This window comes from Galeopterus variegatus, unplaced genomic scaffold, assembly GCF_000696425.1.
Source record: "Galeopterus variegatus unplaced genomic scaffold, G_variegatus-3.0.2 Scaffold2568, whole genome shotgun sequence".
Taxonomy (NCBI): domain Eukaryota; kingdom Metazoa; phylum Chordata; class Mammalia; order Dermoptera; family Cynocephalidae; genus Galeopterus; species Galeopterus variegatus.
This window is the reverse complement of record NW_007728679.1, coordinates 84962-107652: the sequence shown is the minus strand read 5'-3', so window position 1 is coordinate 107652 and position 22691 is coordinate 84962. Positions and strand designations below refer to the sequence as shown.

The 22691-nt window shown below is 35.9% G+C and overlaps 1 protein-coding gene across 1 annotated transcript in view; it reads left to right on the top strand.

Moving 5' to 3' along the window:
- Positions 1-6596, top strand: part of LOC103598323 (teneurin-2-like) — an 85364-nt gene extending 78768 nt beyond the window's left edge. Inside the window, exons 2-3 of the mRNA XM_008582321.1 lie at positions 2476-2550; positions 6124-6596. Coding sequence (XP_008580543.1) covers positions 2476-2550; positions 6124-6596 — 548 coding nt within the window. The remainder of the gene's footprint in view (positions 1-2475; positions 2551-6123) is intronic.
- The last annotated feature ends 16095 nt before the right edge of the window (positions 6597-22691 follow it).

Here is a 22691-nt window from a genome sequence, read left to right as displayed (position 1 = left end):
TTTACTATATCTTAGATAATTGAAGCGTTATGTTTTGCAACTCTGGATCTTATGTAAATCTTCTGTTTTAGTAGGTCACTGACACTGAACCAAGGGGAAAGGTTGGACATGTGACCTGACCCCAGGAGGAGGTGAAAGATCAGGTTCCCATTATGGGGGAGTCAGGAAAGTCTCTTTACCACTGGGTGAGGATAACAGTTCTGGCTCACCACTAGATCTTTTTTTTTTTTTTTTTTTTTTTTTTGTCTTTTTGTCTTTTTCCGTGTCCGGCAACAGATCGCAACCCTCAGTGTCGCCCCCATACCGGACCGGGGACCGGCAACGGGATTGCAACCCTCGGCGCTGCTCCCGTGCCTCGCTTAGCCAGTGAGCGGGAACCGGTCTGCATGTGGGATCTGAACCCTCGGGTGGGAGCACCGATAATAGAAAGTTGCGATTCTTAAATCACAATTGGAATACAAATAATTGAATATAAATATCTGACTTAAATTTTTATGATTAGTAATGCATGTACACGTACTCTGTAGCTTTTTGCCATAGGATTTTTGGCAAATGGTTTTATCAACATTTGAGAAAATATCTGAATGTGTAAATGCAGATAAAAGACATTAAGAGACCATTTATGTGAAGTATTTTAGTATATGTCTGCATAAAACATTAGAATTGTTAAGTAGTTCCTTCAGTAACTGTCAAAATTGTGATCATTCCATATACAATTACATAGTTTTTATATTTTTATGAAAATTATGTTTTAGATAATGTTGGTAATTATTTGGTACGGATTATTTTGTATAGCTCATACATATCTGCAATCACGCAACATTTAAATGTAAGATATTTATATTAAATACTAGGTAACAATAACAAAAAAAAAAAAAAAAAAAACACCAAGGAGGTGTAGGGGAGAATCCATTGTTACAGTGGGCTGTGCTTTGGGTTTATTTTGTCTGCTCCCATCAGTATTTCCAATTGCAAGTTTCTCCAGCACTAGCTCCGGGACACATGAGGCAGAAATAAAACTCAGGGAACTAACCTCCATGTAGTTCCTCAGGCTCCAGGACCTTAATAGGTCTGCCTTCCTCTCTTCCATTTTCAGAATCTTCTTATGTGGTTTTTACATGTAATGTCCAGGGTTTTCAGCCGTCCTATGTGGGAGGAGTACAGAGAATTAGAAAACTCCATCTTGGTTTGGAACCGGAAGTTGGTCAAATCATCTTTCAAAGTTCCCAATATCAAGCCAATACCACCATTTCTATTTTTTCTTGTTAAATGGCTTAATTCTGTTAGATCTTGGTTATTCTATGGCCTTGTTTATGATCCTAATGGGTTTTCTGATCACTTTTATTGACTTCATGAAAATCTGCATCTTTACAAGCTTGGCAGTTTAATCTCACATTGGCACCATATTAATTTCTGCTATCAGCAATTAATTGATGACATAGACATTGATATGGTGGTTGATATGAAAAGAGATACTGGTAGTAAGGGGTGGGGATGGGTGGGGATTACTTTTAGAAGTGGTCATTAGTGACTATTTTCATATATAACAAACTTTAACTTCCCTATGTAAAGTTTCTTCTCTTAAATTCAAAGGACTTAGATATATTAAACATTTAGATAATAAAAGTTTTCTTTATGCACTCCCCCTATACTACAGTTAACTTTTATCTTCTTGCCCTCATAGTAGAAAATCTGTTCAAGTGCTGACATTTTCAGTGCTATTTGTATATCCTGATATTACCATGACATGAAAATTCTGACTTAGCTACATATGGGTTTGTCTTAGTTAAAGGTTATTTTAAAGTGTGAGATGTTGGTTAAAACTTATAAAATAAAGCCATGATCACAATGCACTGACGTATTTTTCCTTAAAATTGAATCCCTAATAGAATTAGTGGATCAAAGGATGACTCTTGATATCTATTGCAAAATTTTTCTCTAAAAAAGTGTGGAGAGGATTTGGATTATACACTGTGGTTATGATCACAGAAGAGAAAACCTACAGCTGAAGAGACTTATCAAGAGAGTTATTTTTAAAGATTTGTGTTCCTGTATCCTGATCACCTAATAGTTCTTAGATGTTAACATTCTCTCCCAACACCTTACATTATACTAAAATTGCATGATTTAAATATCATAGATTTTGTGTAATCATTCACCTATAAAAATATTTACTCTGGCCTTGATAACGTAATATGGGAGTCACTCTGGGCAACTTATTTATTGGCAACAGCCATAAAATACATATCTGAAATGAAATGAATTTTGCGCATCATCTCCATACACTTTAATCAGCCATTTCAGGAGGGTTGGAGGCAGATAGAGGGTAAACGTGTTCCATGAATACTGAGATATTACGCCTCCTCTTTATCTTTGTGCAAGATAGTAAAGAAGGAATAACGTGTTGACAGCTTTTCACTAGAAATCTTAGCTTGGACAATCACACAATGACTAGTCTCTCTCTTCTATTCAAAGCTGCCATGGAGCTTAATAAAGACATAATTATACCAGATGAATTACAGCAAAATCAGTCTTCCATGGATGAACAAAGTAAGTGCAAAACAATAAGTTGACATAGTATTAAAAATTCCCTCATACTACTTTACATTCTGAGCAGAAGTGTATAACATGGAGCTTCATGCTGTAAGATGAACTACATGAAAAATGATCATATGAAATCAATTCATACAGAGGAACGTTTGGGAAAACTGATGTATGGTAAGAACAAACTGAAGGGGGAATGATAGCTTCTCAGTGGAGGAAACTCCCAATCCCTCCACCTGTTCACCCCGACACGAGATGAACATATTGTGTGTGAAAGTGTGAAGGGTTGGAGCACTAGATGACCTTTCATGCCTCCCTGTCCTTCTCCTATACAGTATTTATCACTATATGGATTGTACTTTGTTTATGTGATTCTTTGATTAATGTCTCTTTCCCAATTAGACTGTAAATGTCATGGACTATATTTTTATAATACTCACTGTTATATCCCCAATGCCTCACACAGCACTAGGAACAATAAATATTTGTTGAATGATTTGATAAATGATAGATCTGTTTTTCCTTTCTACTTGGTATGAGGCTCACCAGCTTCATATATTAAGCCAGCAAACCTGGGAAAGAAGTTGGTCCAGAATCTGCCCCAGGTACTTAGAAGGAGGTTCCTATTCTTTGAGTTAGTGGAGGATGGAAAGATGGCAAACTAGGGATGGTGGGGAAAAGGTGGTACTGAGGAGCGATGGTCTTGTTGGAAGATGAAGATGAGTTTGGAAGATAATTTTTTAAGGAAACAATTCTGTTATTAGAGGGAAGACCTTTGTATCTGTAAGCCAATATGAACTTACTCATTTACTTTTTTTCTGGTGGATTCAGTACAGTACTTCCAATTTCCTTCATGATGCTGTTCCTTTATGGCTTGAGGATTATTAGCTTGAAGTTGAAACTCTTGAAGTACACTTTTTTCTTTCTAACATTTGTGGTCACTTTAAAAATGTATGCAAATTTTACCCGATGCATGAAGATCGTTTGTTTTGGAATAAAAATAAAATTTTAATTTATTTTCATCAAGTAAATTTGTTAACCGAAGATGCGGCACCATATTTATCCCATGGCCTAAGCCTACTGCCTGTTACCTCTGTACCCGAATCAAAAAGTACATGGGGTGCTCTGAAAACTGAGGCTTTCTCTCCTGCACAGCTGTTTCTTTTTTCCTGGGGAGGTCTCCAAAGTGAGTTATTGATAATGAGATGTGGGAAAACCATCAGGAAAGTTGCCTTAAAACATACCCACTCCATTGAGAATGAGATTATATCACTAAAAATTCTCACATGTGGAATAAAAACATGCTAGTTTTAGTTTGGGTTATATTCATTTATTCAGAGAAAATGAAACAATATATTTATTGAATCTGTCCAGAAAAATGTGATCTCTAAAGACAAAATAGAAGAATATTAATATTAAATGACTTTTTCCCCCAATTACTTAAGAATAAGAAAAGCAACAAAAGAGAGAAAAGTCTTGTAATATCAGATATATATGAACTCAGCACCTTCAGTTTTATAGACCACTGAGACTGAAATGTATATTTTTGTATGCAATTATGAGATAGTACCTAATTACCAAAGATGCAGACTGGAACCGAGTAGTCTGAGCAGACAATTTCAACAGCTTGATAAACTGTGCCTGGGGAATTCTACCCTGCACAGGTAGTGGGGAATTACCCCATGCCAACAGGAATTTGTGCTTGGGTTAGCTCTCCAATGAGTAAGTTTCACTCTGGAACCGAGTAGTCTGAGCAGACAATTTCAACAGCTTGATAAACTGTGCCTGGGGAATTCTCCCCTGCACAGGTAGTGGGGAATTACCCCATGCCAACAGGAATTTGTGCTTGGGTTAGCTCTCCAATGAGTAAGTTTCACTCGGCAGAGACAATTATTTATAGAATTGGGTTTGATTCCATTCACACAGCCAAATTAGGCTGTGGAAGTTTAATGGGCACTGAAGAAGGGAAAGTAAAAACTCAGAGTAAAAATAAATCTCTCTGTTACCACATTAAAGTCGCACTAGGTTAATGTAAGTGGTTGTTTGGTGCTTTTTAAAATAAAAGCTGAAAAATGAGATCATGTATGTGAATTATCATAGAGTGTCAAGTTATATTACGAGTTTAGAGGACATGAAGGATAGGGAATGGCCCTAATGTAATAAATATTACTTTACTTTTGGGTAAACTCCTGACTTTCATGTTACTTATAAGGTTCTCTTCACTCATAGTATAGAAGTGCATTTCTTCACTGCATTTTTATTGTCATGAATTGGTTAAAGACAAAAGAAATCAGCTGTATATGTCAATAAGTAGAGTGGACCACGTGATTCCATCTAATCTGCATTGACACCTTAAAGTGTCTTAAGAGGCTGGCTAGTAAAGCACCCAAATAAATAGTGTTTATTGTGCAACAATGTTGCCAGTTTGCTTTTGATTGAGACTGCTTGACGCTGTAGAAAGCACATAGGCATGGGGTCTGCAGACAGAGAGGTGAATCCTGGATCTGCCACTTGCCCAGGTGTGACCTTGGACAGAGTATTTCACCTCTCTTTGTAAAGTGGAGATATCAACACCCAAACTGCTGGGCTATTAAGAGATTTAAATGAGGTAGAGTTTATAAAGTGCCTGGCCCAGTGCTCAGTAACACAAGTGCTCAATACATGTCTATTCTCATTGCTTCCCATCAAGCCATGGATGCACCCCTGCACAGCCCAGGTGTGCATGTTCACTTTCCACAGATGAAGCCTTCTTTGACATCATTTAAAAACAGAAGGGTTAACTCTTCATCCTTCAGATACTGATTTTAGTAACATATGATGTATATTCATTTAAAAAAAACAGTTTGGCATATTTACCATATGAAGCACACAATGATCTTGAGAGAAACTGAAGAGATTAATACCCAAATTGTATAGATGAGAGAACTGGGTCCCACAGAGTAAGAGACCTGCAGAAAACGAGACTGTTACCAGTGAAAAGCCAGGACTGGAGTCCAGAACTTTTAATTGCCATTGATATTTATTAGACAGTTAAGGTCACAGAACATGAAGACAGATCAAATCCAAGTTTTGCTATCATCTAGATGCGAGACCTTGGATTAGTCACTCAAATTCCCTGGTCCTCAGTTTCCATCTATAAAATGATTACAATAATAGTATCATCTTCATAATGTTGTAAAATTTTACAAAATATAAAATAAAAGTTACAAAATAGAAGATACCCAAGAAAGGGCGTGGTATATATTAGATATTATAGGTCCAGTGTTTGTCAGCTATGGGGTGCTATCTAGACAACAGTGTCAAAATGTCTAAAAATCTCTGAAATAAAATCTGAGCATTCTGTCCTAGGATTGAGATTGATGTTTACTTTCTTTCTCTCTCTCTCTTTTTTTTTTTTTTTCAAATTTATTCCACTATCCCAAATACTCTTGCCCACAACTTTTTTCTGTATACCATGGCAAACTTGGTGTATTTGCTGGGTGGAAAAAGTGTCTGTCTGCTTTTTTTGTAAGGATAAATTTTAACTTTGTAAAAGCATTTCATGATTTTTAATCAGTGTCTCTGTTACGGTTACCCTAGGAACTAACTTCACCCTTGCCGAACTGGGAATCTGCGAGCCCTCCCCGCACCGAAGTGGCTACTGTTCGGACATGGGGATCCTTCACCAGGGCTATTCCCTGAGCACAGGCTCTGACGCTGACTCCGATACAGAGGGAGGAATGTCTCCAGAACACGCCATCAGACTGTGGGGAAGAGGGATAAAATCCAGGCGCAGTTCCGGCCTGTCCAGTCGTGAAAACTCAGCCCTTACCTTGACTGATTCTGACAACGAAAATAAGTCAGATGATGAGAACGGTAGGCCTGCTTCTTCAATACCTTTTAACGTTCTGTGCACTGCACAATGTGGGGCTTGCAGTGTTTTTTGTTTTTTAATAAAGAGGTGTAATAAAACCATTTATTTTCTTTTAAATCAACCTTGTCTACCCAGTCTGAGCTGGAGGGAAATACACCAGCAACCCTCAAGTACACAAGAAATGAGAAGAGAATTTTAAAATCACATTTTGATGATAACACAGTATTCCGGTAGAGTCAGTTGGTCTTATTAGCAAGTAAATTACATTGCAAAAGAGGCAGCTTGATAAACTATGACCTATACCTAGAAAATGTCCTCTCTCCACAAGTTTCTAGGTCTTTGTATTGATTTCCCCTTCCCAGTAAATGGCAACCTGGGTTATTTTTTTCATGAAGATCTCTTAAGAATCCTACCTTATCTTAGACTTTCATTTCCAGGCGGCAATGCCTCATATCCGTATTGAAGATCAAACTTGGAACAGATGCTCTAGAGTTTAATAATGACAAATAGGAAGAGACTTGTCTTCAAAAAAGTATTCTCTTATATGTTTACTTTTCCCCTTGGCACCTAGGTAGGTTAATGACTTCCCACGTCTTCTATCACAAATCACTATTGCCTATCCATCAGCTTTGTAGGTAGGTTTTAATGAAACTTAGAAAATTAAATGCTTCTGATCATTAAGCAGTAAATATAGGGAAGCCTAAGCAAGTCATTAAAGAGATAAAGTGTTTATTTGTGGATTTCTTTGCGACTCAGAACTGTGTTTCGTGAAAAACATTTTTTTTTTAAAAGATAAATTGCTCTAGGTACAGCTGATTTATGAAGAAAACATCAAATGCTGTGTGGTTTGTTATGAATAGATTGCTTGTTTGCTAAAAGAATTACCATTAAAATGTTTACAAATAGATCAGTTAAGAATGTTTATATAAAATATTATAAACTTCTGGTGGAGCAGCTTTAAGTATTTTCTTTCACTTGAAAAGAAAAAGAAATTTGCAGGCAGACAGCTTGTTGTGAATGCGTTTACAAATAGATCAGTTAAGAATGTTTATATAAAATATTATAAACTTCTGGTGGAGCAGCATTAAGTATTTTCTTTCACTTGAAAAGAAAAAGAAATTTGCAGGCAGACAGCTTGTTGTGAATGTAAAAACATAGCTAAATATCATTTAATCTCAAAACTGTGTTGAAAATACATCATTTCCTGGGTAAGTCACATATATTAAAAAAGATGTCACTTTTTTGCATTTGAATTTATGATTAATTCTGAAATAATTTATTCTACAATGGGGACAAGGGGATGTGTCTTACTTATGCCTCCATTCATGTAGCTAATCAAGGTGTACTCTCAAGGAAAAATCTTGAGATTTTTGACTCCTTTCAAATCTTAACAAAATTCTGACATAAAAACATAGCTAAATATCATTTAATCTCAAAACTGTGTTGAAAATACATCATTTCCTGGGTAAGTCACATATATTAAAAAAGATGTCACTTTTTTGCATTTGAATTTATGATTAATTCTGAAATAATTTATTCTACAGTGGGGACAAGGGAATGTGTCTTACTTATGCCTCCTTTCATGTAGCTAATCAAGGTATACTCTCAAGGAAAAATCTTGAGATTTTTGACTCCTTTCAAATCTTAACAAAATTCTGACGCTTGGCACATTCAATACTCTAAGGTGCTTATTTGATAGGAAATTACTTTTAGAACGTTCCATAAAGGTATACATTGAATCCATTTACTGATGTCCTTTTTCAGCTTCAGTTTGTGTCAGATACTATTTAAACGGAGGCAGTTTGATTGCCTAATAAATAAAATCACTTGTAATCCAAGAATTTACGGCACATTTTAAACTAGGTATTTTAGCAAATCTCCCATGGTTGATATTCTCACATCTACACAGTGAATCGTCTGTACAGGGTTATTTATACATACGTATAGAATCCACACCTTTTCCTTTTTAAGTTATACACATCCTAAAAACTAAACTAGTAAGAAGAGAAAGTTTCCAGTGAAGCCAAAGGAACAAAAAACACTTGCCTTAAATTTATCTAGAACCGTTATAGGTGGGGAAAATTTTATAATTAATCAAGTAATTTCGTAGACAAATAGTAGTCTCTTTTTTCCAGTGTTATTTGAAACATCATATTGGAACAATTTTTATTTTGGAGGAGTCGATATAATTCTCTGCAAAGTGATAGGAAATAAATCCTTAAAGTGTCTTGAGTTTCTTGTGTAATGCTAGTTATAATGCACTCAGAATTGCATAAAGTAAAATGTGCTTAGAAACACTGTGCAACTCCCTCTGTGTGAGTGTGACTGGCAAAGCACAAAGGAGATACTTGAAGCCAGGGTTCAGGCTAGGTGGTGGGTGGTTATTATAAAATGTTTGCATAGAATGTCCTTTCTCTTTTTTAAAATTTTTGAATATGTCACATATTCAAAATATGTACATAATGCATGTTCTAGTCTCATTTTGGCCAGAAATAAAAAATTTTGCACATCACATCATAAACTCTTTAAAAAAATAAAAAGTAAGAATGCAAACAACTGCAGGTGGGGGTGTTAACTTCAGTAAACTTCTTGCTCTTTTTCTCTGACAAATTCTGTTTAGCTCACAAAGAAATCAATGCTTTTTCACATCCCTGATTTTATGAAGTTTGGGAATGTATTATCATATAGATTGACAGTTGCCCCACTGGTTCCATACCACAACGTGGACACTTACAGAGCCATCATTAATTTCTCACACTTGTACCCAGCAATGGCTTCCTCCTTAATAAACACTGTGTCCTTCAGAACCAAATCAATAACCTTTTAGGTATGCCTCTCTTGAAGAGGAAGTAACAAGAATCTATACTCTGAAAAAGATCTCCAATTCAATTTTAGATTTTAAGGATACATGGTCATAAATGAATCTTTTCTGTGGGATTCTATATGTTTTTATTTCATTTTTATGGTGGGATCTTGGGGTATGTAGTTTTTTTCACAGTGATTATTTTAAAATCTCCTTTATAAAATTCCAATTGTGATCTTGCTACGCATAGTTGGTGAGTAAAGACAAATCTCAGAAACCAGCATCCCTTTCTGTAACCTAAAGCGTGTATGCAATCTTCAAAAATCATGTAGAAGAATCCCTGACTTTGCCAACAGTTCTTCCTAAATCAATGTTGATTGGGCTTTCTATTTGCTGCTGTGACAAAAATGACCCACTAGGTTGACTGACAGTCCCATCACACTGAACACACAGGTGAACTTGTCTGTTTTTGTTTTGTTTTTTTTTCTCAGTGTAGACACTTCAGAGCTATTGCCACTCACAGCTCTGCATGTTACACTCTCTGTATGGTCATTACATGAACATTGTGCTGGCTTGGGTTGGGTGCTTTAAAGAGATAAAGCTCTCAGGTGTAGGATCTCTTTTCAGATGCTTTAACTCTACCTTAAAGTTAATGATGCATTGGCTAGAAATGGCAATGAGAGTTGAGAACAGCTGGGCCAAGGTTTTGCTGCTGTGAAATTTGCATCAATAGAAAGGGCTTTCCCAGTGACTTTAAATTAGAATCTTACCCTTTTTTTCAGTAATAAATGTCCCACTTAAAATATGTCCTCTTTGAGGCCCTTTGTATCACCTGAGTTATGGAGAAAATGGAACAGTCACTAATACACAGGAATAACTAATTGCCTCCTTAAAGATGTGGAATAGCACACACTGTAAAAACCTAGGCTATGTACTCTCGGCTCCCTTAGGTGTTTTCTTCACCTTGAGGACTTAAAGATATCCTTGAGGTTTCCCCCCACCCCCCAGCATTATTCTAGTTTTATTTTATTGGAAAGCCAGGGGGAAAAAAAAGACAAAGAAAAAAGAGCTTGGCCATGAGATAGGCACAAGTTACAGAAAACTAAATCTGGTCTTTGTTAAAGCTTTAAGAAAAATTATTCTCCTAACCTCTTCATTTCTACCCAAAGTAAATAAGGACAATGTTCATTTTCATCTGTTGTCAATTGGGAAATTTGTAATTCTCATAATGTACCTTGAGGTTGACATATAAATGTTGGGTTAATTCCATTGCATTTCACAAAATGCATTTGTAAAACAAGCTGGCTCTCGGCACATAATGGATTTGTGTAAAGTGTATTTGTGGAACACAGATTCTATTAGATTTTGAGTCCTCTTGGCAGAGGACTGCAGTGTATCTATTTCTTCGGCAGGGCTTCAACACACCCAGGTCTTCACTGCTTGTTAACTGAGACATGAGAAATGAATCCTGAGGGGAGGAAAGGTTTTCCTTAGTACCAGGGACCTGCTCTGTAGATTGTTATGCCAACCAAGTTGCATTCATTCGTCATATGAGGTGAATTTCTTAAGTCCTCCTCCTTTCTCTTCAAAAAGCAGCTCCTCAATAAATTCAGCATTAATAGTGCCTCTTAAGTAAACACAAGACCTGCTAGTGGATCTCTATGTCTGCCCCACTTTACTTCTCTTGCATACTCTTAAATTTATTTTGTATTTTATAATCCACTCTACTTTTTCTTCTCCTCCATCCCACATGTAAAAATTACAGAGAATGCCTGGAACAGACATAAATATTCACTATTGGCTCCAGACATATCAAAGGAATCATAATTTTGCTCTTAAGAAAAGTAGAAAATCAGGAATAAGAAGAATAAAAGAGGTAGCTACAAAGAACATACATTAATATTTGGCTGTACTTTTGATGTTAGTACAGGGATGATTTCTTTTCCAGTCAAATTTTATGGAAAAAGTTTCCATGGAATCTAAAGAAAATACTGTCTCATTTCCTTAAAAACAAAACAAAATCACAAAAGAAAACTTTCAAGCGATTTTGATGACAATTTTAAACTTATTTTAGTACTTACAAACTTTAAAGAGTAACATTTATAAAGAAGAGTGTAAAATGAGTTAACAATGAATTGAAAAAAATTAAGGACTTAGGAATAAAATGTCACAGATCCTCAGCTTCATCTATTCCTGAATAAAAGGATGATCTCATTTTAATAACTGTGGTTCAGTTCCCCCAAAATCCAGGTATTAGAGGCCATAGAGACACCTTACTTTTTGAAAAGTTTGTTAGTGGGAGTCTTGAATATATGATTATTATAATGTTAAGACAGCTGAAAATACTATAAAAGCAGAGGCAAAATTTAGAAATATATTATCACATGGCATAAATACATAAGCAAGAAGTGAAAGGATTGATGTTTCGCAAATGCACTTGTATGAGACTTTACAGGTTTAGGTTTTTGGCAAGTTAAGCAATGCTTACATTACTTTAAAGTAGAACAGAGTACTTGGAGGAGTGTAAAAATATGTGCTTTATTTCAGTACTGCACGTTCCAGATTATAAACTTTAGTGGCATAGTCTTTAGTTATTTATATATTTCTTTCTTTCCTTTGGTGGTTTCTTTCATGTTTGTTAATGCTCCCAGGGGCTATCAAGAAATGGCTCCATTCAATAAATACAATAAATAAAATGAAGCACTAAGCCTTACTTTTGGCAAGGGCAGCCTGATTGTTACATGTGTAATCTCCAGGCCTTCGGGGAGACATTGGGCTTGGTGGATAATCATTTGGTTTTAAGCTGCTGAGTTCCTGATATCAGTACTTTAACTTCAGTTGAGCAGCAAAAGCAGTAAAAGGATAAGAAGCAAAATGTCAGTTCACAAATGGAAGCCTCTTCAGTCAGAAAACTAACTTTTCTGCCTATTGTTCAGTCACTTTTTTAGTTCAGTGGTTGTTTGTCAAGGATCAAATTAAACTGATGTAATAGATAGAGGAGGTGTGCCATATATCAAGGATTAAGGTCATAAATAAAATGAGTCAAAGCTAAGAAAGTTGGTAGTATGCATTTTCTACAGATAACAGGATCAGGATGCACCTGACTGGAAAATAATATCAAACTAAAAAGAGTTTTGGAAGAGCATATGAGAAACAATGAAATAAGTCAATTAGCCATTCTGAAACTGGGACACAGCAAGTGGAAGGAGGAAATTTCAAGTAATAGATCGGTGTATAGGATAGAAATCACAGATAGGCAGGTGTTATGCATATATGCTTATAGATAAATGTAAAAATGTAACTGGCAATTCAATTTTGCGTAGTATTTAATGTGAGTTAAAAGAACTGCCTGAAATATTGTTCTTTCCTAGCTCCCCTAAAATCAGTTTGAAGAAGGTTGAAGGAGTCAAACGTGGGGGTAAGTGGTTCATGGAATGTCATTAACCACAGAGGTTACCAACTGTAGTCCATGGGCTGAATCCAGCCCATTGAGCTGTTTGCTTTGGGTAGTGCAGTGTTTAAAAATTTTACATTGTTAACCAACATTTTCAAAGCGGGAGATTTTATATTAGAAATTTTTATTTTAGCTTCTCTGAAAACATAAGAAGACCAATTGGGTTAGAAGCTATAGCCACAGGAGTTCTAGTTAGGGCCCAGGTCCTTTGGTTAACCTGAGGTTCGTCCAGGTGACTCCATTCATTTAAGTTCTGACTTATCCTTTGTCAGCACTTTTGAGTTACCAGTGCTGGCCTACATAAAACTTTAGAGAAATCAGGGCTGGCCCGGTGGCGCACTGGAGAGTGCGCTGCTTGGGAGCGCGGCGGCGCGCTCCCGCCGAGGGTTCGGATCCCATGTGGAGACCGGTTCCCGCTCACTGGCTGAGCGCGGTACGGGCGCAACACCGAGGGTTGCAATCCCGTTGCTGGTCCCCGGTAGGGGCGCAACACCGAGGGTTGCGATCCTGTTACCAGTCAGTAAAAATGACAAAAAGGAAAAAAAAAAAAAAACTTTAGAGAAATCAGAGATAATAAACCTTGTAGAAAGAAAGCCAGAACCCAGCAATTTTATCTTAGCACGTGTTTAGAATAGTTAAGTTCTTTTTGGTAGATTCGACTCATCTGTAAAGTGGGCTTGCTTTTGCTATTCCAAATTTCTAAAAGACTTTTAAGGCATTTAGATTAAATGGTTCAGATAAAATTAAATTAAATAGAAATCAGTTTAGTTTGGGAAGTAATAAAGGTAATTGTATATGTAGGGGGGGATTAAGTGGGTGATATGTCGTTGCCACCTTCTGAAGTAGATGCCCTGAAATACTAAAAAATTAAGGTCAAAATCTTTGATTTAACACATACACAAAGCTATTTGATTGTATCAGTATCTAGGTAGACTTTTAGAAAATAGATGAAGGAAAAACCTATTTTAAAAACTTCAGCTACTTCAGATGATTGAAGAATCCCCAAGGGCTTTTCAGGAGAAAGCTGTTTAAAGAGGTGGGAAATGACTTTGTACTAATTATGTTCAGTTTTGACCCAGCAAATGGTTTATGGACCCTGTTACAGTGAAGTGGAAGACAATAAAGCAAAGGCTAGAAAATGAAAACGCAGCGATGTAGGAAGACATCCAGCACCCAAGACAGAAAGATGCTGAGTTAAGAAGAAGGGAGAGTCAGAAACGGTGTTCCCAAACCAAGAAATGTTCTTCTGCCAGTGGATAAGCAGGAAACCCAAGTAATTTTCAGGGATGGCTTTCACCAATTAGCAATATACTCCCAGTCGTCTCACCACTCTAGGGGTACTTATGAAGGAGAAAAGCTAAGGGAAATACAAGCTTGTTTACTAGTGGAATTGGGCTGAAATATTTGAGTTGGACTTCTTCGGAAAAGAGTGGGATAAGAGGTAACTTCACAGAGGTTCATACAGTCTTGAGGGGAGTAGAAAAGTTTGACATTACAGCAGTACTTCTTGTGTTAAACGTAAGAAAACTGGCATGAATTTACTCTGAAAGAGCCAGGCACTGGAAGAGGGTTGGTAAGTATTTCTTTATAATGTATTTTATGCAAGAAATATACTATCACATACTCACTAATCCAAAAGAAATTTTGAAATGAATTTAAAAAAAGAAAATTGGTGTTTGGAAGGTAATGCACATTGGTTAAATGTGCATATTTTAATACACACACATATATGATAAAGATAAAACTATTTTTTGTTTTATTTAGTATTGATAAAAATAGCAAATTAATCTCAGATGAGGAGATACTTTAATTTGGGGGATCCTTATTTTTTTCTTAAAAGATTGAAGCTAATTGCTCAACTTTGTACAAAACTGTGTGTGTGTGTGTGTGTCTTAGTATGTGTGTATCCATATTGTGTGTGCATGGAGGGAGTGTTCCACTGGAAGGAGGGCTGTTATTGAGAGGGATAGACGTCAAGAAATATAAATTGGCCAAATTCCAGGGAGATGGTAAAGTAAGGTCATCCACGAAAATGCCAAAATGAGTACCATAGACATTTTGTCATGTACAGTTTCAGGGCAGGGAAAGAAAAGAGACATGTGTTGACTTTCTTTTGGCTTGAATTCCACTGGTCGTCTTCCACTGAGAAGCATGATATTTAAACCTCAGATCACTTGCAATAGGTATGTTGTCTCATCCACATAAATGAGAATCCATGCAAAAGGGCCCACTTTCTCTCAAGTCCCATGCAAGAAGTCTTGCCAACAGTGACCTGTGAACCAGTTGAATCTGTCAGAGAAATACTATTTGCCTTGGTCAGGAGTCTGACTTCTTTGCAATATACAGATATATTCTTCTATGTCCCTCTGCCTTTCCCAGCTCCTGTCTTTCCCCCCAGGACTTTCTCTACCCACTCTGCATCTATCTGGCAAGGCCTGACCACCTCCTCAGTGAACTAATTTCTTTATTATTTCATTCTATCCTCTCGTCAAAATGAGTGGGATCATGTCTACAAAATATGGATTAAGCATCATGACTCACTAACGTGCAGGGGGAAAAAAAGTCTTCTCTATATAATTTATTTTATTTTCATTTGTCTTTTAAAGTTTCAACTTTTGAGTATGTTTTGTAAAGCACATAAAATATATGTATACACACATCACACACAAATATGATAGATTACATAAATATAGAAATGTATGCTTCGGAAGTATGAAAAGGTTTATATCAATATAGTTGTTCAGCAAAATGTTAAGTGCCTATTGTATTAGACATTTTATTTCCCAGGAGATGAAGTCTAAGCAGCCAGTCACTCCTCAGAATATTTGAATAATCCATTATTTTGTGAGAACATGTTAGATTGTATTTCTTATTGTTCAGGGCCATCTGTGCTAGTCATTTCTAACTATTTTTTGGTACAATTCCTATTTTCTCCTTTTAATTATCTGTGCTGACTTTCACTTATATGGATCAATAAAAATATTGACTTTGTTTTTTGAAGAAACCAAGCACCCCTATACATTTACAGAGAAATTTCTGTCTTTCTCAATAGAGAAATAAGAAAATAAACATGATTTATGTCAGCAGACTGATACAGTAGGAGTAGCTTTGAGGAGGTGGAGTTTTAATTAGGTTGTAAATGAGGGTTAGAGCTTATACAAGTGGAAATTAGATGATGGATATTTCAGATGAACAAATGCCATTGTGTAGGGTGGTTGCAGAATGGGAGGTGGGGTGCAGGTGATGATGATTTTTTCAGGGTACACTCTCTTAAAAAAATTTAAACCCTAATCAGCTTAACTGGAGCATAGTGATTTTATTGACTAGCAGTAGAAATATATCAATATAGATGTGTAGCAACCAGATAAATTAAAATATTAAAATTTAGAAAGCATTTAATTTGAAGCTGAAGAGTAAGAAATCAGAAGTAGGTATATAATTCCACACTCATGCAGTACAGGAGTGTTTCTTCCAGTTAATCTATTCTGTTTACATATACAATAAAGTATTACAGCTAGACTCCAGCATTTATAATATTTAATCAAATGATTAAATAAAATAACATGAAGTATTGTTACATGCAAGGAAAATGGTCATAATATTATTTTTAAACATTAAAGTGTATTGTAGGTGAACATTGGCTAGAACTATTCCAGGTTGATTAATAGTTTCTTGATTATTCCTGTTTCTATATTCTTGTTGCTTTTTCGTGAGTCAAATTTTCATGCAATTTGTTTTTTATTGAAAAATCCTGTAACTGTCATTATGTCTTTCTTCTCATCCATTTTTTAAATATTTTTCTCTCTCATGTTTTTAAGTTTGGTTTACAATGGGATCTATTTATAACTTTCAAGCTTTCTCCTTGTCTTTATTATTTATGCTGTTTTCTTTTTAATTAATTTCAATTTATCATATTTTTTAATTCCCTCATTTAAACTTCTAGAGTACATTTTGTTGTCTTTTCTTTTTTTTAACTTTTTAAGATGGTCCTAAGATTGGTACTTTCAGTCTTTCTTGTCTAATGAGAGTAAATATACATACCAGGTCCCTCACAGCTTTGTAAAGAGTCTCAGCCCCCGGCCACCCAAAGTGAAAGAGAATCTTAATCTTAAAATAAATATATATATATATTTATTTATTTATTTATAAGGTGTCCCTCACAGCTTTGTAAAGAGTCTCAGCCCCCGGCCACCCAAAGTGAAAGAGAATCTTAATGCTTCCAATTTTTCACTTTAGTAGTAACAATTGCTGAAAAAGGCTAATTTTCTATTGTTGAGTCTTGATGATGTCCAAAGTAAGGTGTGTGTATATATATATATATATATATATGTATTATATGTAAATATACACATGTATAAAATAAACAACATATCCATAAGTATGCAAAATATATCCATATATATATATATAATATATTCATATATATAAAAGCATGAAGAAGAAAACTTACCTGTCATTTTATACCCAAAATGACCATAGTTAATATCTTGATGCATATATTTTTCATTCTGTGTGTGTGTGAGAGAGAGAGAGAGAGAGAGATTAATATTTTTACAAAGTTGGCATCATGGTTTACAAGCCCTTATATAGCCTTAGGTTTTAAGTAAATATACTATAAATATTTTTCCATGACAAATATTTTCTGCACTATTTAAGGGGCGCATAGTACTCCTTTAGTATAATACATTTCCTCAGTTTCCTTTCATGAACATTTAACGTACTTTTGGTTTAGATGCAGCGAAGAGGAGTCTGATGAATAAACCCTTATAGTTGAATTCCGGTGTATGTCCCTAATTATTATTTTTTTTTCGGGATAAATTCTTAAAGGAGTTAGAACATACACAGTTATGCAAGTTGTAATCCTTTCTATCAGTTTTCTTATAGGAGCATTTACTTTTGCACCAGTGCTGTGTGGGAATCACCTGGCACACAAGCCTTTTTTTTTTTTTTTTTTTTTTTTTGGTGGCAGCTGGCCAGTACAGGGATCCCAACCCATGAACTTGGTGTTATAAGGCTGCATTCTAACCAACTGAGCTAACTGCTCAGTCCCACTGCTTATTGTGCTCAGGAGTCACTGGGAACTGTCTTTAATATTTTTCCAAATTATAGATTTTCATCTATATGAAAGATTTTTATTCTGCATTTCATTTAGTTTAATATGAGTGAGATTGAGCAACTCTTCATGTGTTCATAGTCCATGCATATTTCTTATTTTATGATTTGTATTTCTTCTCCAGATGAGATGTTGGGATAATTCTTCTAATTTTTCAGTTTGGTATTAACTTTTTATGATGCCTACAGCGATCGCAAATTCAGTCCTATTGTACCTGGTTATTTATACCAATGGTTTAAAATGTTCAATTACAGGTGTGAAAATAACTTGGCTACATTTTCAAAAGCATGTGACATTTTCTGTAGGATGAAACACTGTGTGTGTGTGTGTGTGTGTGTGTGTGTGTGTGTGTGTGTGTGTGTGTGTGAAGTGCATGGAGATGACTTGTGTTTATCAGAAATCAGGGCTAGTTGGAAAGCCATCGTTCACCAGAGAAGAAAAGCTATCTCTGAGTAGGGAAGGGAATTTTTTTTCCGTATTATGTATTTTAGCTGTTGTTCAGAATGCAGGACTTTATTTCAGATTGTTAATTTATAACAAACCAAAGATAGAATTGCATTATACATGATGAAAGGAAATTCACATCTACTAAGACAATCTGCAAGGCACCTTAAGGAGATAGAACTGAGTAAATGCTGTATTAAATATTCTTAAAACTTCCTCTGTCTATGGTGCCTTTGATTCAATGAGGTTAGTAATCATAAACACAGTGGTATCCCAGCTATTGGAATTTTTACAAAATAGGTAGTTTTGCATACAAGATAAATATCTCAGTACATAAAAAAATGCTCTGAAAATAATCATTTGGAAGCAATTACTATTATAATAAGCATATGGCTCTGCTAATATACAATGTTACTTAATAATTGATGTTATAGAAATAAAGAGGAGAAAATTTCCATATTCTGAGGCATCCCCTTGTACATTCAAAATGAAAAAGACCCTAGTGAAATGCAGAACAATTAAAAGAGTATAGGTTGTCTTCCATTTCCGCTGATACACATTTATGGCTGTGAACTACAAGGCACACTGGGAAAGTAGGAAGTATACAAATCAACTTAATCTGTCCCACTTTGGTATTTCAGGCCCTCCACAATATAGTCCAGTTTTATGTTTTCAGCCCTTGCTCCCCCTTCTCCTTTAAGCATATTTTCAGCTCCAGCCCAACTGGGCTACTTGTTTTTTCCAGAGAACATTCATTCCTCCTCTGCGTCTTTGTCCATTCTTTTCCCATTGTTTGCACCGTTATCCTCAAATCTGACTATCCATCACATTCCCGTCCATCACCAAAGAATTACCTAAGATGCTGAGTCTCCTATGAAATTATTCTGGTCTCTCTAACTACATGTGAGCTCCCACCCTTTGAATTCTTTAGCATTTTATTTATCCATTTCTTCTGAAACTTAAGGGAAGTAGTGCAGCCTTTACCAAGGTAGAGAAGTAAATGATTTGAGATGTATTTTGGAGATAGAATATATAATATTTCATGATGGTTCAAATGTAGGGGCTGGTGAAAAAAAGCTATCAAGGATTTCTAACCTTAGCAATTAGATGGATTCTTAAGTACTAAGGTGGTGAATACTTGAAGATAGGATTTGGGGGCTTATGCATTTTGAACAACCAAGTAGAAAGGTAATGTGGATCATTGTGTGATTAAGAATGAAACCTAGAGGAGAGCTCTGGACTGGAAAAATCAGTTTGAGAATCAGCAGCATAGCAATGATGTATATATATCCATGGAAGTGGATGAGCTCACCCAAGGAGGAAGATAGAGAGAAGAGGAGAGGGCCAGGAGCAAACCAAGTAGTAGTCCTTACATGTTGGGTAGAGGAGAAAGAATATGCAAAAGAGAATTAAACATGCAATTAAAGAATTGAACTACTGTGACTTGCACACAGTAGTTCTCTGTTCATTCTTGTTTATGTGAATTTCACTAGGGCTCCTGATGGCTTTCAGTTTTGGTGTGGCTTCCTAATCTCTCAACCCAAAGATTCTGTTTCTTTTCTCTCCATGACTGCAGTTTCAATTAAAGGAGACAAAACTGGATGAATGAGCATAATCATTACAGGAGAAAGAGAGAAAGTAATTGATTTAAAAAGGAATAGTGGCACAGGAACATAAATAAGATGGGCTTTTTCATATGCCTGGTAAACTAGCTTGATGGTTAATTTTGTATCACCTTGATTGAACCACAAGATGCCCACATAGCTGGTTAAACATTATTTCTGGGTGTATCAGTGAGGATTTTCTGAAAGAGATTAGGATTTGAATTGGTAGATTTAGTAAAGTAGATGGCCCTCCCCAATGCTGGTAGCCATCATCCAATCCACCATTCTTTTGTATAGAACAAAAAGGTGGAGGAAGGTTAAATGAACTCTAACTGCTTGAGCTGAGTCATCAATTTTCTCCTGCCTTGACACTCCTGGTTCTCAGGCTTTCGAACTCTGGCTGGAATCTATACTATAAGCTTTCCAGCTCTTAGGTCTTCAGCCCACACCACTGGTTTTCCTGAGTCTCCGGCTTGCTGATTACAGATTGGGGGACTTTTCAGCCTTCTTAATTATGTGAGACAATGTCTTATCATAAGTCTCTCCGTATATGTGTGTGTGTTTTCTTAATTTCCTTTTCAGATTGTTCATTGTCGGTATATAGAAACATGACTAATTTTCGTATGTTGATTTTGTATCGTACAACTTTACTAAATTTATTTATTAGCTCTAACATGTTTTTTGGTAGAGTCTTTAGGATTTTCTATATGTAAGATCATGACACCTGCAAATAGAAACAGTTTTATTTCTTTCTTCCTGATTTGGTTGCCTTTTATTCCCTTTCCTTGCTTAATTGCTTTGCTAGCACTTTCAGTGCTATGTTGAATAGAAATGGTGAGAGTGGGTATCCTTGCCTTGTTTTTAATCTTAGAGGAAAAGCTTTCAATTTCTCCAAAGAGGACATACAAATGGCAAAGCATATGAAAAGATGCTGAGCATCACTAATAATCAGGAAAATGCAAATCAAAATCAGAGTAAGATATCATCACACACCTGTTAGGAAGGCCATTATCAAAACAAAACAAAAAAGTTAACAAGTGTTGGTGAGGATCTGGAAAAACTGGAGCCCTTATACACTGTTGGAAGAAATGTAAAATAGTGTCACCACTATGGAAAACAGGATGGAAGTTTCTCAAAAAATTAAAAATAGAATTACCACATGATCCAGCAATCCCACTTCTGGATATTTATTCAAAAGAATTAAAATCAGGATCTCAAAGACATATATGCACTCCCGTGTTCATTGCAGCACTATTCACAATAACTAAGATGTGGGAACAACCTAAATATCAAGTAACAGATGGATGGATAAAGACAATGTGGTATATACATATAATGGAATATTATTCAGCCTTAAAAGGAAGGAAACCCAAAATTCTACCATATGATACAACATGGATGAACATTAAGAACACTATGCTACGTGAAGTAAGCCAGTCTCAAAAGGACACATGATACATGATTCCACTTATATGAGGTAACTAAAATAGTCAAGCTTATATAAGCAGAGTAGAAAGGTGTTTGACAGGGGTTGAGGAAGGGGAATTATACAACATGGATGAACATTAAGAACACTATGCTACGTGAAGTAAGCCAGTCTCAAAAGGACATATGATACATGATTCCACTTATATGAGGTAACTAAAATAGTCAAGCTTATATAAGCAGAGAGTAGAAAGGTGTTTGACAGGGGTTGAGGAGGGGGAATTGGGGAGTTTTTGTTCAATGGGCATAAAATTTCAGTTATACAAGATGAATGAGTTCTATAGACTGCTATACAACCCTGTACTTACAGTTAACAACACTATACTGTATATGTAAAAATTTGTAAAGAGAGTAGATCTCGTGTTACCTGTTCTTGCCACAATAAAACAAACAAAAAAATAATTCTTAAGGCTTTAGCCTGAGCATCTGGAGGTATGAATTTTCCTCCAAATGAAATAATAAGTTTCATCAACTGAAACTGAAACTCCAACAAATTGTGGAGTGTGCTGAAAGCCTTATTGTGAGGGGATTAAAAGAAAATGGATAACAAGACTGCAGACACAAAAAAAGACAACCCGTTCCATAAGTTTTGCTGCAAATGTGGGAAGGGGAGGCAAAAGAATATTTTATAAGAGAATGTATATTTATATGCTGGAGAAAATGGTCCAATAGAAGAAGATCCATTGGCAATAGACAAAGGAATGGGGTCTATTTCACAAGTACGAGAGCATGAGAAGTTTATCTATGCTAAAGGGAGAGGGCAGATTTTAGTAGGTGGGTATATATGTGGTGGAAGTCTGGAATTTCTCCATTAGTTGCTTCAGTTTTCTCAGTGAAGTTGAAATTATGGTCATCAGTTGAGAGAGAGAATAGAGAGAGAGGTGTAAGAGATTTAAAGAGAGAAGAGAAGTGTGAAGAAATTGTGTAGGACAGTGGAGACACGAATTTTCATGGTCAGGTGTGTATTTGTGTGCATGTGTGTTGTGTGTGTGTGTATGTTGTGTGTGTGTTTATTCATCCTCTATTAACAAGTGCAGGCATAAAGTAAGTAGAGTTTGATTTAACCATGGCTGTAGTGTTAACAAGCCAGTACCAAATGCCATGAAGCAATAGAGGGAGTACAAAGAGTTATTATGATGATTATGATGACTCACCATGAAAGTTAAGCCAAGTAAGGATGAGAATACTTACTCAAGTAAGGAACACTACAGAATCGTAGAATCAATTGATCGGAGATGCTAACGGGTGTCAAAAAACTAATAGGGTCAGGGTGTGAGAAAGACCTGAGCTAGGAAGGTAAGCAATGGTGGTTAGAGAGTGGGTTGCTTGAAACTGAGACTGAGGAAGGGTTGCAGTTATCAGCAATGACAAGGTATGACCATGAGTATGAG